At 43.9% G+C, this 14,177-nt stretch overlaps 1 protein-coding gene across 1 annotated transcript in view; it reads left to right on the plus strand.

Moving 5' to 3' along the window:
• Positions 1-14,177, plus strand: part of LOC138504133 (tetratricopeptide repeat protein 24-like) — a 529,591-nt gene that overhangs the window by 456,791 nt on the left and 58,623 nt on the right. Inside the window, exon 7 of the mRNA XM_069624352.1 lies at positions 6,479-6,520. Within this exon, the coding sequence (XP_069480453.1) occupies positions 6,479-6,520 (42 nt within the window). The remainder of the gene's footprint in view (positions 1-6,478; positions 6,521-14,177) is intronic.

Raw genomic sequence — 14,177 nt, forward strand, 5'->3', positions numbered from 1 at the left:
TCACCCCTTGGACTAACAGTTTATGCCACTGTTGGAGGTGATTGCCTAGGTTTTACAACACCTCATCTGAACAAACCAATTTCTAGACCTTGACCGTATGGATGATGTTAGTTTTCATAGCAACCCCTATCTGGTACAGGTACATTGCTGATGATAGCAGATGTTGTTCTGCAAAACAAGTACATATGCAGGCAGGTTTATAAACTTCAGACATAAAAAAGGCTCAGCCAGCCTTGCTGGAATGTGATAGTCTAATTTTGCATATATATATATCTGCAATGGGTGCTTCACACATTGAGCTAACTTCTGAACCATTGCGGCACTCAATTTATCAATATGCATTTCACCATTGCCTATTGCACATGATCAATATAATTCCCACAGGAAGGAAAGAATGCTACAGAGTTGTGGCATAAGGAACGCGCAAACTTTCTATACCACAATGAACACAGAAAGCAATACAAGATGAATTGATTGAGGCAGAATGCGCTTTCCAAAACAGAATGGCAATGGGTTTAGAGCCTCAGCAGCACCCCATCAAATATCCTGATGTGTGCTGTTTAAGACTGGTGAACAATGAAATCTTACTTCTTCAGATCAGCTAGCCTTGTGGGGCCCCCTTCAAGGTGGGGGCCCTGGGCAAGTGCCCATTTTGCCCTCCCATAAATACATCCCTTCTACTCCGTCTAGGTGCAGTTGTCAGACCACACGGTCCACCCATTACAGGTCACACAACTGATAACCCTTGGCATTTTGTGATGCTCTAGGTTTTCCTTGGCCAGCACAGGTTTTCTCCCTAGCCCTGTGTCAGTAACCAGTATTTGCTGTAGTTTTCTCTTTGGCAGTCATTTGGCTTTGCCACAACTTGTACTCAGTTCACTTTGTGGCGTTCATCTTTTCCCTTCACCTATCTTTCAGCTGTGTCTATTAATGTTCATCAACCTGCTTTCCACTTGATTCATGAGTGCTCATTACGTGCTTTCACTTTGTTCATAAATACTTCTTAACAGTTTTCCACCACGTTCATAACTGTACATCATTCGATTTCCACTAGTGCTGTCTTTTCACATAATCTCCATATCTTGTCTTTAGTTCGATATACAACAAATCTGGTTGCATTTGAAAAAAAGTACTTTGCGGTTTTGGTATTCACTATTCTTCCATTCGGTTTCCAACCCCAACTCTTAAGCTTTCAGTTCAATGAGTAATTGCAAATACCCAATTCCGACTGCTGGCGTGCCCCAGTTTGAGTTTTCCCTTTCTCACACTCACCGGTGCTCGGCTGCTCCTCTGGGCATCTTATTAGTTTCCTCAGGCTTTCACTTGCTTCCCGGGTACACGTTGGGAGCTCCAGCGAGCAGCGCTTGCCACCTGTTAACCTTGCTGCTGCAGCCCACAACAGTACACAGCCTTCTGTGTTCCTCAGCTCCAGCTGGGAACACGTGGCACAGGGGGCTGCTGAGGCTCTGACCCTCTCATGGCCCATTCATGTTGTGGTGTCTCTCTCACCCCTCGGCAACACACTTCGTCCTCTCCCCTGGCTCCTCTCCAGCTTGCTCCTCGCATTGCAGCTGTGTCCTTCTCACCAGGCAGGTACTCTTCTCCACTCTGTTGGTCTCTCATTGTATGCACCTGTGGCCTCTTAGTTGGTTGCAGGTGCAAGTCCTTTGCCTAACCACAGTTATACCTATTAATCGGACATGACTGACCATTGAAATGGGTTTCCTCCATATTCATCTTTCTTGTCTCAGTACCAAAGTGGAGAAACTGGCTAGAAGTGTGCATTACTCCTAGTTGCCACATCCTCGTCCGAGGCTTAAATAAGGGATATGGTTGTCGGTCAGTTGGTGTGTATGGAAGGGATAATGACTGACAATACCCTATGAAGGTAGGGGGAGGGTAGGACTCATTCTGAAAAGGGAAAGGGGATACCATGTCTCACCTGGAGACATCGGCCCTCATTACAAGTCAGGCGTTAAGGGTTTAACGGCGCCGTCCGGCATGGACCATGGTGCTAATAGCACCATGGTCCACCGCCTGACTTGCAATGAGGGCCACCATCTCCCTGCTCCCCAAGGTCCCTCTGCCCAGGTGGTCCTCCATTGCATATACACCCACAGGGTCAGGATCCAAGAGTGATGCCCTTTCCCTGGACACCTGATAGGAAGATCCAAGGGGAGTAGTTGGGAGGATTCCCTCAGGTTCCTCACAGGTCCCAGGCCAGGGTTCTAGGCGAATCATCTCTGATTCATTACAGCATCCAGGCCACTATGATTTTGCTCACCTGGCATCCCACGCTTTCCTTTTGTCTGTGCCTCTGACCATGGCATTGGGGATCCCCAGGCCTAGCTTTCTTCCTAACATTTCCGGGCACTCTCATGAATCTAGGGCACGTTCATCAGATTATCTTTCAGCACATGTATGACACGTTTACAGTTTTTCACAGGCCCAGCAGTTTATTTGCTAAAGACCAAACATTGTCTTCGAGGAGAGATACAGAGGATGCAAGGGCACTGGTCCTGCTGCCCATTTAGGCCTCAAACTGGATTCGCTTTGGAACTGGCATTCACAGACCAGACACATTTCCTGGTGACTGTGTTTAATGGCTCTCCCATTTCTGTCGTCAGGGCCACAGTATGGACAAAAGCAGACAAGGCTTCTGAAGGGCACAACATTCTAGATGCCCCACTTGGTTGCAAAGCTTCTCGTATAGTAATCATAGGCCAGAGGCACTCCTGGTTACAGGCGTTCTTGGTGTACCGGATTTCCTTGCAAGGACAAGCAACATTGTTCTTGGTGAGCAAGGGTTTCTTCAGCTGTCGACTAGCCTATTCCTGCTGAGCCAAAGGACCGGAACACCGCAGCTTTCTCTCTCTCTTCTCTATGAAGAGGCCTCATGTCTGCAAAAACTTGCAGGGCTTCACTTTCAAAAGGGATTTTGGAAATTCGCAAGTCGGCAGAGCTTCTCCTCGTCTTCTTCTTCGGAGCCCATGGCTGGGTGAACAATCTGCTTGGTTGCAACTCGGTATAGGACACACCCTGGAGTTAAATGGGAAACTGTGCAGTGAGACAATGTCTCAGCTCATAAACAAAGGGTTACATTCATTCAAATATTAAACAAAATTGAAAAATACAGGAGCCTCAGGCCAGAGGTACAGCTTACACATTTCGGCCTCATGATTTCCACCCCTGAAACGTAAGGAAACTAGAAAAAGCACATAATGTGCAATGCTGCACATACTAAAGACCATCATGATGCACTGCAGGCATTGAGCGGAGTAGATGGCCACTGTCACAGATGGTCTTAACAATACCAATACTACAGAAGATGGTTCAAGGATGTTTATTGTACAAATGTCAACAGAGGCTGAAACTTTGTAGTTTGCAGGGACAATAGCACACTCTAAAGACCACTCCTTTCACGTCTCCCGTGGGCATCCCACCACCCTAGCCCAGACATCTTTATTGCAATGGTTGGCAACTAGAGACCTGTGACCTCTAATGTCTGGAATACTGACTGTAGTGATAGCTTAAAGGCCTCCGTCTTCTCTACCTCACTTACTCGAGGATCTGCTCCTTACAATGGGAAGTTGTGCTGTTTCAGCTAGCTGCTCAGTTTAACTTATTCTCCCTCTTTCACACCCTTGCATTCCTGTCCCTGATCTTCTTTCCTTCTCTTCACCACCTTCTACTATTTACTTCCACTGCACAAACACCCTCCTTTCACCAAGTACCATTTAATTCACATTGCCTCCTTACACTAACTTCTGCTCACCTTTCTCCAAAAAATGCACACTCACACTGCAGTACCATTGCACTCAAAACACCTGTACCCCACCTTCTCAAATAGTATCTCCACACTAAGCCATGTCTTCTTTCTTGTCTCTTGGTCCTCCAACTCCTCCTCTGACCACAGCTGAACACCCCCACTTCCTGCCTCGTGTGTTCTGTTTAAATATTCCTTCCCCAGTGCTGACTGGCCATCTCTCCTTACCAATCAGACCCTCTCATACCCTCTTTCCTAGGGATAGATGCTCTGTCCCTGTCAAATACTTCCCTGTCTTTTCCCCAGGGGTTGTGTATGTGTCTGAGAAAAAGCATACTTCTTCCACGCATTGCGGAACAGTCATGGTGGCCCTGGTGGGCTACAGTCCAAGCTCATATGAGGGAGCTGGTAAGTCTCAGGGGTAGCAATCCCTGTATCCTGGCCTTGTCCCTGGTTGTCTAGTGTTGGCCCAAAGTCTCCGGTGGTGTCCTGCTGGGATTGCCGCATCAAAGCGCTGGTTGTTGTGTAGTTGTTTGTTCTGCTGTGCTGCTCTCTAATTCCCAGGCTCCTCTTGTGGTTGCCATGGGATGCAGGATTTGCTGAATCCTGAAGGGTTGTTCTCTTTATGGACGTCTTGGTCTTGAATAATGTGGCACTGTGGTGGGGTGCTACCTGGTGTCTCACATTCACTGGGTTGTCTGCTGCAGATGGTCTGTAATGAACAGAAAAAAATAGGTGAGCATCATTAGAAAGAGGCATGCTGTGAGTTAAGGTTGTACTGCTTTAAAGCATGCAGCCGCAAGGGGAAAATGTAGAAACGGAGTCCCTCCCAATAAGCCCGTCTTCGTCAGTCAGGACTGGCTCTGGATTTCTTGGTGGCAGGTTTCCACCGTGCCCGCCATTACGAGTTTGGCATTGCGTGAAAAAAATGGCAGTAACTCCATTGCTGACATTTGATTGGTGTTTAAGAAATTACCACCATGTTTACCTTCTCACCAAATTGCAGGTTTGACCTTACAGTGGAGGATTGACCTTCAACAAAGTACTGAGGTAAAACCTCCACTTTACTGGAAATAAGGAGCATATTTACTGCTGTGGGTTGAATTGATACTGCCTACTGGATCGAGTGTCAGTACATAATACACATGTGTTCCTAACATACAATGCTACTAAATCATTCTAATGATTGAATCTGTGAGCCACAAAGTGCATTAATTCTTAGACAGTCCTCCATTTCCTTAAGGACCGACTTTAGTTAATAGCCTAACATTGAATGATGAAGGCGTTTCTCATTGCAAGAGTCAATATTACTTTTACTCAGTTTAGAGCATAGATAACATAAACAACCAGAACCAGTTACTAATATGAAACAATGCAAACATACAATAAAGTGCAATGCGTAGTGTGAATATCAAACTCAAGATAACCAACCCACGGAAAGCACTGTGTCAAAGTACTCCCATTATTACACATACATTTGTAAAACATAAATATATAAAAAAACATAATTGTACAAAAAGTAACAATTTTCTAAATTCTTGACATGTAATTAATATTGTTTCTTGTGCAAAACACAATTATTGATATACAATTAATATACAATACAGTTTTGGACTCTTTTACTGTTGCTGGTATACAATTGATGTAGCCTATGTCCAGACCATGCAATACAGAGGTTCTTATCCTAAAGGTGGCAAAGTCCAAATGCTAATAACCGAATGATTGAGATTGTTAGATTTTCCATTCAAGACACTGCATCTCAAGCTGTAGTCTGTGTAATCTTCTATCAACAGGGTCGAGTGGCAGTAACAGTAATTGAGTCTGACTGTACTTCTGCAGAAAGATGATAGTAATTACGCCAAACTGAATTAAGCTGTCTGTGTTGTAAAGGTCCACATCCCTAATCATGTTTTGGTTAATTGTTGTTTCTTTTGCTTTATTGTTACACGTCGTTTCATGCTGTCTGTTAACCAGGAGGCTGCCTCACTACCACCACTCACTTTTTTTCCAAGATAATATTTTCAGTCCCACAAATCAGATATACTTCTGGTGTTGTCTTTGATGTCACATAGTCCCTTGTGTGGCAACAGGTTTCTGTGAGATTGTACTGCTGAGTATACTGTTGTTTCATCGTCAGACATTTTTATGACTGACCTTTTAACATAGACATAATTACGAAAAAGTGATCAAAGTTTTGGGGGGCATGTAAGAGGCTGGGGGGTCAGGAATAGTTTAAAATAGGTGGGGGGGCGGGGCTTGCAGGGAAACACCCCTCAAAAAAATAAAAGAATGTCAATTACTTTTTTCGTTATCATGTCCACATTAAAAAGGCAGTCGTACAAATGCCTGTCCGCGAAATGGCATGGAACCGTACTGCTGATGGCTCCTATAGGCTTCATTATTCTATCATTGAGGTTTCTCATCATATTGCCGAGGTACTGTCACCCGCAAATACAATCCATACTGAAAATTACAAAACACATTCTGCAATTAGACTCTTATCTTCAAATTGTATGCTTGAGCAGTATTTGCACAATTTATTATTGTTTTACATTATTGATCGGTAGCTGGCAAGTGTTTTTATCCTCCTTTTGACACAATTGAATTAATATTTTATTCAAATATGAGTGGGGAACTGGTATACAAATCTGTTTCACTCTAACTCTCACCCTTTTTCGTATAACTCTAACACCATCTGTTACACTCTTGCAGCCAAAAAACAACAGAGAACAAGGATGAAGTGACCAAAGCAAGGTACAAGTATATGCTGTTCATTGCGTTATACAGCGATGATGTGAGATATGTCAATGCCTGCTTGATGGCTGAGCAGTCTTCTTTATTGCCATCTTGAATATCCTGCTTTATAATGATCTTAAAAAATAACTTAGTACCAACAAACCCCAAGACTATTTATTTTCAGAGATTCTTAGATGTGTGAGATTAATATGTATCTTCTTAATCTTCTTGAGTTGTTTTTAACGATTGCCCCATCAGTAATGTTGTTGCTTAAGAATACTATATCCATTTTAATTGCTGCTACTGGAAAACATGTGTGGAGCTCAGAAGTACAGCTTCGCAGATGCAGAGGAAAATAAGAAATGAACATGTTTGCAAACGAAAGACTGATCCAATATCTGAATGCACATTTTCAGACACACCCCAGTGTTCTTTCTCACCTCAATTAGGTATGAATTGGGTTCAGAGGGAGACTATTCCCACTGGCAATTAACATACCCAAAGCATTTTACCAACCTGGATTCTGCAGTTAACGGAGGGGTTTAAGAGGTGTATATACTTTCATGGAAAGATTACATTTTCAGCTGCCATAATGTCATTAACCTCATCAATGATGCAGTGTCGGCACACTGCCTATTGACATCCTTGAAGATGTGTTTACATTTTCTAAGGATGTAATTTTAACATATTTGACTTAGGGTGCACCAAGATAAAATGCAATACCTATATTTATCCGCAACATGTTTCTGTTCCACTGTATGCAGACGATATGGAGGGAAATGGCTATTATTTATTCACTTTTATAGACCAACATAAAGCCCAGACTTGGAACCAGCAAAATGAAGAATGTAATTGGCTTGTCGGAAGCACTTACAGTTAAGTTTCAATAGGGATTGTCACCGGAACAGTTGCTAATCTAATATTTGCGTTTGTATCAAAGACATCCGGCACAATCATGGGTATCCTGCTCTGCAGGTTAGAGAAAGGTGTCTATGAAGATGATTTCTCTTAAACTTGCTTTCAGGACAGAAGAGGCCACATGAATTGTATTCTATGTGGAAATATCATAGTGAAAAAGTCCCCAAATGAAAACATTTTCCATGAAATGTAATGTTGAAAATGTAGTAATTCAGTACACCCAATAAAGGCTGTACAAATGTCTCCATTGAAAAGGTGCCTTAGCAAATATTTTGTATCACACAAAATACATTCCATGGGTGTAAATGGGTAATACTGTTTAGAATAAAGGTGCTTCACTGTGTTTGTGTGTGGTGAACACACAAAGAAAAAGTTCTCACTGAGTTCATAGACTCCTCACAGAGAGCTCACGAACGGGGCGTAAGATATACCATATAACCTGTCAAAAGACAGAGTGCAAATGCTCATTTTTTGCACAAGGGCTCTTCTATCTGGAGGAACCCGGAAATGTTAAGTGCTGGCTTCCAGCCAGGTGTGAACACTGTAGCTAAAGACAAGAAGACCCTTCTCCACTGTCATAGTACCCATTTAAATTATTTGGATTTTTTGTACTTTGTGTATCAAATTGAGATATATTGCAGTGTCTGCTTCACCCTATCTGTTAATACCAAATGTCAATATGTGATTAATAATGATAAAGACGTTCAGCTCTTAAACTGTGTTTTCTACAAAACACTTGTTGTACATTGGTTCTCCTTAAATAATCCAATCTCCTTTTTTTAATGTCATCATCTCCAAGCAATCATTTGAAATTGTTTGTGATTGTTAATCACTTATTGTTACATTTGCTGTTAGTTGATTGAGGGAGACAGACATTGGGCCTCATTATATGTGTGCCGGTCTGGAAACAACGGTACCGGTAAGCTTACCGGCACCATTGTTTCCAGACAAGTGCACTACAACTCTGCGGGTGCATGCCGTCCTGCCCGGCAGGTCAGACATGCTGGGCAGAACGGCACCTGCCAGGAGAGTTTGCACAGAAGCGCCGGCACTGTTATTAACAGTGCTGGTGCTTCCATGGTCCCCACTCCCATAGTCCCATAGAGTCCGGGAACGGGGACTTACAATTTACTGGCACCTGACTTTTCGGTTTCCCTGGGGTGTATTCCTCCAGTGTAACCAGGCAAAGTCAGGCACTGGAAAGTCATTACAGGTTCGGGGGCAACCCGCCGGTATCACCGGCATAGTTACTGCCTGACCCGTAATGAGGCCCATTGGGTCTCATTAGAAGTGTGCCTGTCGGGAAACAACAGTGCCACAAAGCTTACCAGGACCGTTGTTTCTTGACCGGCACACTACAACTCTGCGGGCGGGTGTCGTCCCACCCGGCAGGTCAGACCTGCCGGGTGGAACGGCACCCGCCTGTAGAGATTTCACAGAAGCCCCGGCACCTGTGGTCCCCACTCCCATAGAGTCCTTATGGACTCTATGGGAATAGGGACTTACAATTTACCAGCGCCAGACTTTCCGGTTCGCCAGGGTTGTAATCCCCAGTGTTACTGGGAAGTCAGGTGTCAGTAAATCATTACGGGTCTGGCGGCAACCCACCGGTATCACCGGCACGGTTAGCGACAGACCCTTAATGAGGCCCATTGTTATATATCTTTATTTGACACAAACAAGTAAAAATAAGTCAAATAGAAATATATCTGGGTTCAGAAGTGTAGTGCGTTTACAAGATCAAATCAAATTACAGGAGTACTATCACAGTAGACAAATGGGTTAACAAGGAAACAACACACAGGAAAAATAAAAAAATAAAGTAAGAGAAATGCATAGCATTGTGATCTACAAAGCACCTGTACGGCGTGAACGCTTTTGAAGTCTTCCAGAGAGAAAAGGTTAAATTATATTAAATGCAAATGGGAAATGGAATGCGATTTTGTCACTGACTACTTTTACTTGCCATTTTGTTCAATAAATTCTAAGATCGAGCAAATAAGCTCCAGTAAACTTTCACAGCCTCACCTAGTGGTTGCTGTTTTTGAGCAGTCAAGGCCAACTCTTGGATGGTAGTTCGTCAACCACAGACACAGAATAACACAAGATTGCATTTTAACAATGAAAGATCCACAGAGATATATTTTATCTACCGTTGCAGGAAAAGGAGGACTACACATACAATTGCAATATATTAATCCAGTCTTTTGCAGCATGTCACTGGGTTGTGCCTGTAATTAAGACGTAAGAAGCTCTAGTGCTTAATGTAAGGGAGGCATGGTATCAACAGTAAGACAGACACAAGTGACCACAGTTAATGGGTGTCTATTGAACCTTCACAAGGGTGGGATTAACGCATATCTAAACTTAATCTACAGATGGGAGCAAGCTGCAACCATCAAATAATAATAATGCAGTCCTAGTGCAGTCTGGTCAACAAAAAAGGGCTTATACTAAAAAAAGGATTGCCAATCCTTACTACTAATTTACAAATAATGTGGGGTGATGTTCATGAAAAAGAAAGAAGTGTTCACAAAAAGATAAATCAGGATGTTTGGGCCATTGGCCTCCCATCCCCACATTTTCAGCATGGGACAAGCTGGTTCACTTGTGCAAAGCACACACTCTGGCTTATGCGACACAAGGATACAGTTCCAATTTTACAGTTCAAGACCTTCTGGGTTCAAGTCTCTTTACTTCTTGCCAGTCTCTTAACTCATAGGGTCTAGTACATAAAACATCAACAAAAACATTATTTTCCTTTTCCCAGTATTCAATTTGGGTGTTCACCCTGGATCCCCCTCAGCCGGGCTCAGATCCATTCCAAAACCAAAGTCCACCATTGGATCCACCTCAGTTGGGCTCAGATCCTTCCAAAACATAATTTTAATGTTGTATCCCCTCAGTCGGGCTCAGATCACTTTCTGTTAGTCAATTAGTCTCCCTCAGCTGGGCTCGGACCAATTGCGATGCACTTTAAACTATCAAACACTTTCGAATGTGCATTGGATTTAGCAAGACCCGTTGCATGACCACTTCAATCTCAGTATTCCTTTTCTAATAGTTAGCATCAGTTGGATACCTAACAGAGACTTTCTAATGAGAACCCATGTGGCGCGGACCTGTGTGTGGTATCTTTTCTTATCTTCTAAAGTTAAATTATAATGTTCAATCACTCCTTTTTGTTTTCATTCACATCTGCGTTGCTATTTACAAACGCCTCACACACTAGTTTCTTTTAACAATGTTGCTGCTTGCAACCTTAGTTGAAAACACAAGCTGATTTGGTATTAGTATCTCTGACTCACCAGCTTTGCTGCCTTTTCTGAGGCCGCTTTGTTGTTCCACCCAAGGACAGTACAATGGCAGCAATCACTCCACCCCGCTTTGTTTATCGACATAGGAAACCCCCGGGGACCTCCGCCACACTGTGCAGGATTGATCAGCCTTAGTTCCTAGTCTTCTGTTTCTTACTTTCTAAGGCTCACGAAAGTAACGGTCGTTAGAGTTCATGAGTGGTTTCTTCCTTGCGACTCTCTCGGGTCTCGTTGTTTCCCTTCTTGTATGAAATTGACTTCTTGGAACTACTGTTTCCTCGTGTGGTTTGCCTCGCTCACAGTGTGCTGTCGTGCTCCACCTTTTATCCGTGTGGGGAAGTATGATGTAAGTCAGGTGTTTATAATAATCTGCAATTGCCAGACCTTGCCTGTCCATGGTGTTGGGACATGTCAGGTATACGGCTCTGGTGTTAGTCTGTTGTCGCTCATGGTGAACTGCCATTGAGAAAGAGTTTGTCTCGGAAAAGGGGGGCTTGAATTCCTAGGTATCCTGCCTGGTAGGATGGGGAAAAGGTGTCACTGGGAACAGGATACCGCATCTCACGCTCCAGTGTTCCACTTCCACTCCTCGAGGACCCCCCTCCAGGTGATCCTCCCACTATGGTCCATAACCAGGAGCCTGACCCAAAAGCGATGGCCGTGTCCTGGCCACCTGGATGACAGATCCCCAGGGACTAGCGGGTGAGACACCTTCAGGTTTCTCACATTAAACATATGGTTCAATTAATGGCCATACAGCCCTTCCTCAGGAAATAGTAGTCTTCCATTTCCTGGTCTTTAGCGTGCATAGGGGGTGATCTCTGGTGTTCCTGTCCATCTGTCTTTGGGACATTTGACATCTGCGGTGCCTAGTAGGCCCATGTATACTCTTTCTGTTATTCCCCTTCTTTCTCTAGTAGCTTTAGGGAAAATGTACAGCGTCTGCTATTGTGGGCCGGAAGGATAGCTCAGGGGCACCTCGCTTGTCTTGGAATAAAGACACTGCTGAGCAACATGAGTTCAATACTCTGGCCCATGCTTAGATGCTGGAGTCCGGCATGCAGGGCAATATAAATAACCCATTTTGTATTTTTTTATTTTTACATTTTTTGTTTGTTTCTTTATATCCCTCTCTTTGACCTGATTTTTTTTCTTTGTCTGGGATGATGACTGCCTCTTTCCTGTTAATTCTCCCTGTCCCTTTATCCCTCAGGGCAGTTTCTAAGCCCTGTGCATATGTTAGTAGGAAGACACACCTCCTGGTTATCCTCAGGGACTCTGTCAGCTTCGTGCCTCTACCCCTTTTCCCCCAGCTATCATGTGGGTGTTTGTGGTCAACTTCTGGGTTATTTGTTTGTGGAATACAGGTAAGTGTACTGTGGCTCCACCTGAGGACTCTTTCCTGTGGCTTCCGCAGAGATTATCTCCCGGAGGAGATGGTCAAAAAGGTACACAGACAAAAAGTCTGCATTGAGTGGGGGCCTTCTGAGTCTACTTAGCACAGTAAAGGATGCGGGTTGAAATGTCAGAAACCATCAGAGGACCCAGGACTTAGAACCCTTAGGTTTTAGGCGGAGTCCCGAGGAGAGTCCCAGTCTACCCCAGTCTCTGTGTGAGAGTGGAGCTGCAGCGACGTACGGACTGTTTGTTTGTTTCTTTTCCTTGGCCTGCTGTTGCTTAAACGGAGATTCCTCCCTCTGGGTGACTCCACCTTAAAAGGTGTACGCGTGCGCGGAGCGCCGCGCGGAGTCCCGAGGAGAGTCCCAGTCTATCCCAGTCTACCCTAGCCCCACGGCCCCTAGGCGAACCACTAGCAAGTGGAAATACCAACTAAGTCACATGATGAGTCCGCAAACGCGGCTAAAGCAGAAAATCAGACTGGAGTCTGAACGGTTGGATTCCCCTTCACAAGCGCCGTTGTTCAACTCTAACTCAAACACAGCGTTATCGAGTGAAGTAGATGAGGTAAGATCTGGTTCCTTAATCGTATCACCTCAGTCTCAAACGACAAAATCTGAACTTGTGCTTCCCGTAATGTCAGCACTCAATACGATATCTTTACTCACTATGACTAAAATTGTCATTGATGATGAACAACTCCTCGCTCGCTGTGGATTAAACCCGATTCTGGGTGTGGGTTTAAGATTAACTCTTTCATTTCCATGTGCGTCGTGCCTGATAACATCATCAGAAGCCGCCTTAAATTGTGCCGCTTATAGCAAATATGCACGTGCTTATGAAGGCTCTGACGCCGCAGATAAAATATCACCATCTACACACTGCTTAAAATGTGAACCTGCACAAGTTTGGGCCTTACCCTTATCAATCGCACCACTGATAAGGAACCTAGAAACGACCTTGGAGACAAACGTGATTGAAGTAAACACCTCCGCGTTTCAGTCTCCCTTTGATGTAACTGACTCAGAGCTTTTGCAAATCCAAGTGCCCACCACTAATTTGAAGGAAGCTAATTTCATATTTCTACCTCCAATAAAACAACACAGTCTGCAGGTTGACAACAACTTGCAATCCAGTGTGCCACAAAACAGACAACAAATAAATGAAATATTGTTGCCAAACTTGGCACTCGCATCAGTTCAGCAGCCAGGCACTTGCCATCAAACAACGACAAAATTACAAGGCTCACCTGTGATAAGTACTACTGGTATAGATGTTCGTAGAGAGAGTCTTACAAAGCCCAACTTATCACGCCACTGCGCAAATACAAATATGAGCAGTTGTGGGAGAACACCCCGAGCGCGAACGTCGCATCAATCTTCAACCCCTACTTTATCTCAGTTTCATCAAATAAAAACTGGAAATAAATCTTCTCAAAGAATCCTTGATCTAGCAGGACACGAAGCTCGTTTAACCGAGCGATTAACTGCGGACTATAACTCCACCAAAGAAAAGCTTATACAAAGCTTTGGAGAGTCTCCTGTTAATAAACTCACTAATGCAGCATCGAGTCATTGCATCACTAACGAATCAGCCTGTCAGCCTAAGTGCGGTTTTCCCGTGTCAAATATCAGTCAGCAAAGCCCAGAAAACCATTACAACACCTCTGATGATGATATTGCGTTATACGCATCGGAAACTGTGAGCACAAAAGACACGCAAAAAGAACTTGTGGAAAACGAGCCGCGGCCGCAACGAGATACGAGGCGGGAGGCAGTGAAAGACCAAATACATGAATCAAGGCCATCACATCAATATGCAACTTCTGAACATGAACAAATAAATAAATCAAACCTTTCAGTTGCAGCAGACATTCAAATTCATAACAATGTTTTGGCCGCCACCTCGTTGGCTCTCATACCTTTTGTAAAAGTTTCCGAAAGCTTAAATGAGTCCATAAAAGATCAGGGCGCCCAAATTAGTCATCTCATTTCAAAAGTGGATACAGTAGAACATCTCAATAGTGTACTGACGCAAAGATT

Source organism: Ambystoma mexicanum, chromosome 11 (genome assembly GCF_040938575.1).
Source record: "Ambystoma mexicanum isolate Mex_15411 chromosome 11, UKY_AmexF1_1, whole genome shotgun sequence".
Lineage (NCBI taxonomy): Eukaryota > Metazoa > Chordata > Amphibia > Caudata > Ambystomatidae > Ambystoma > Ambystoma mexicanum.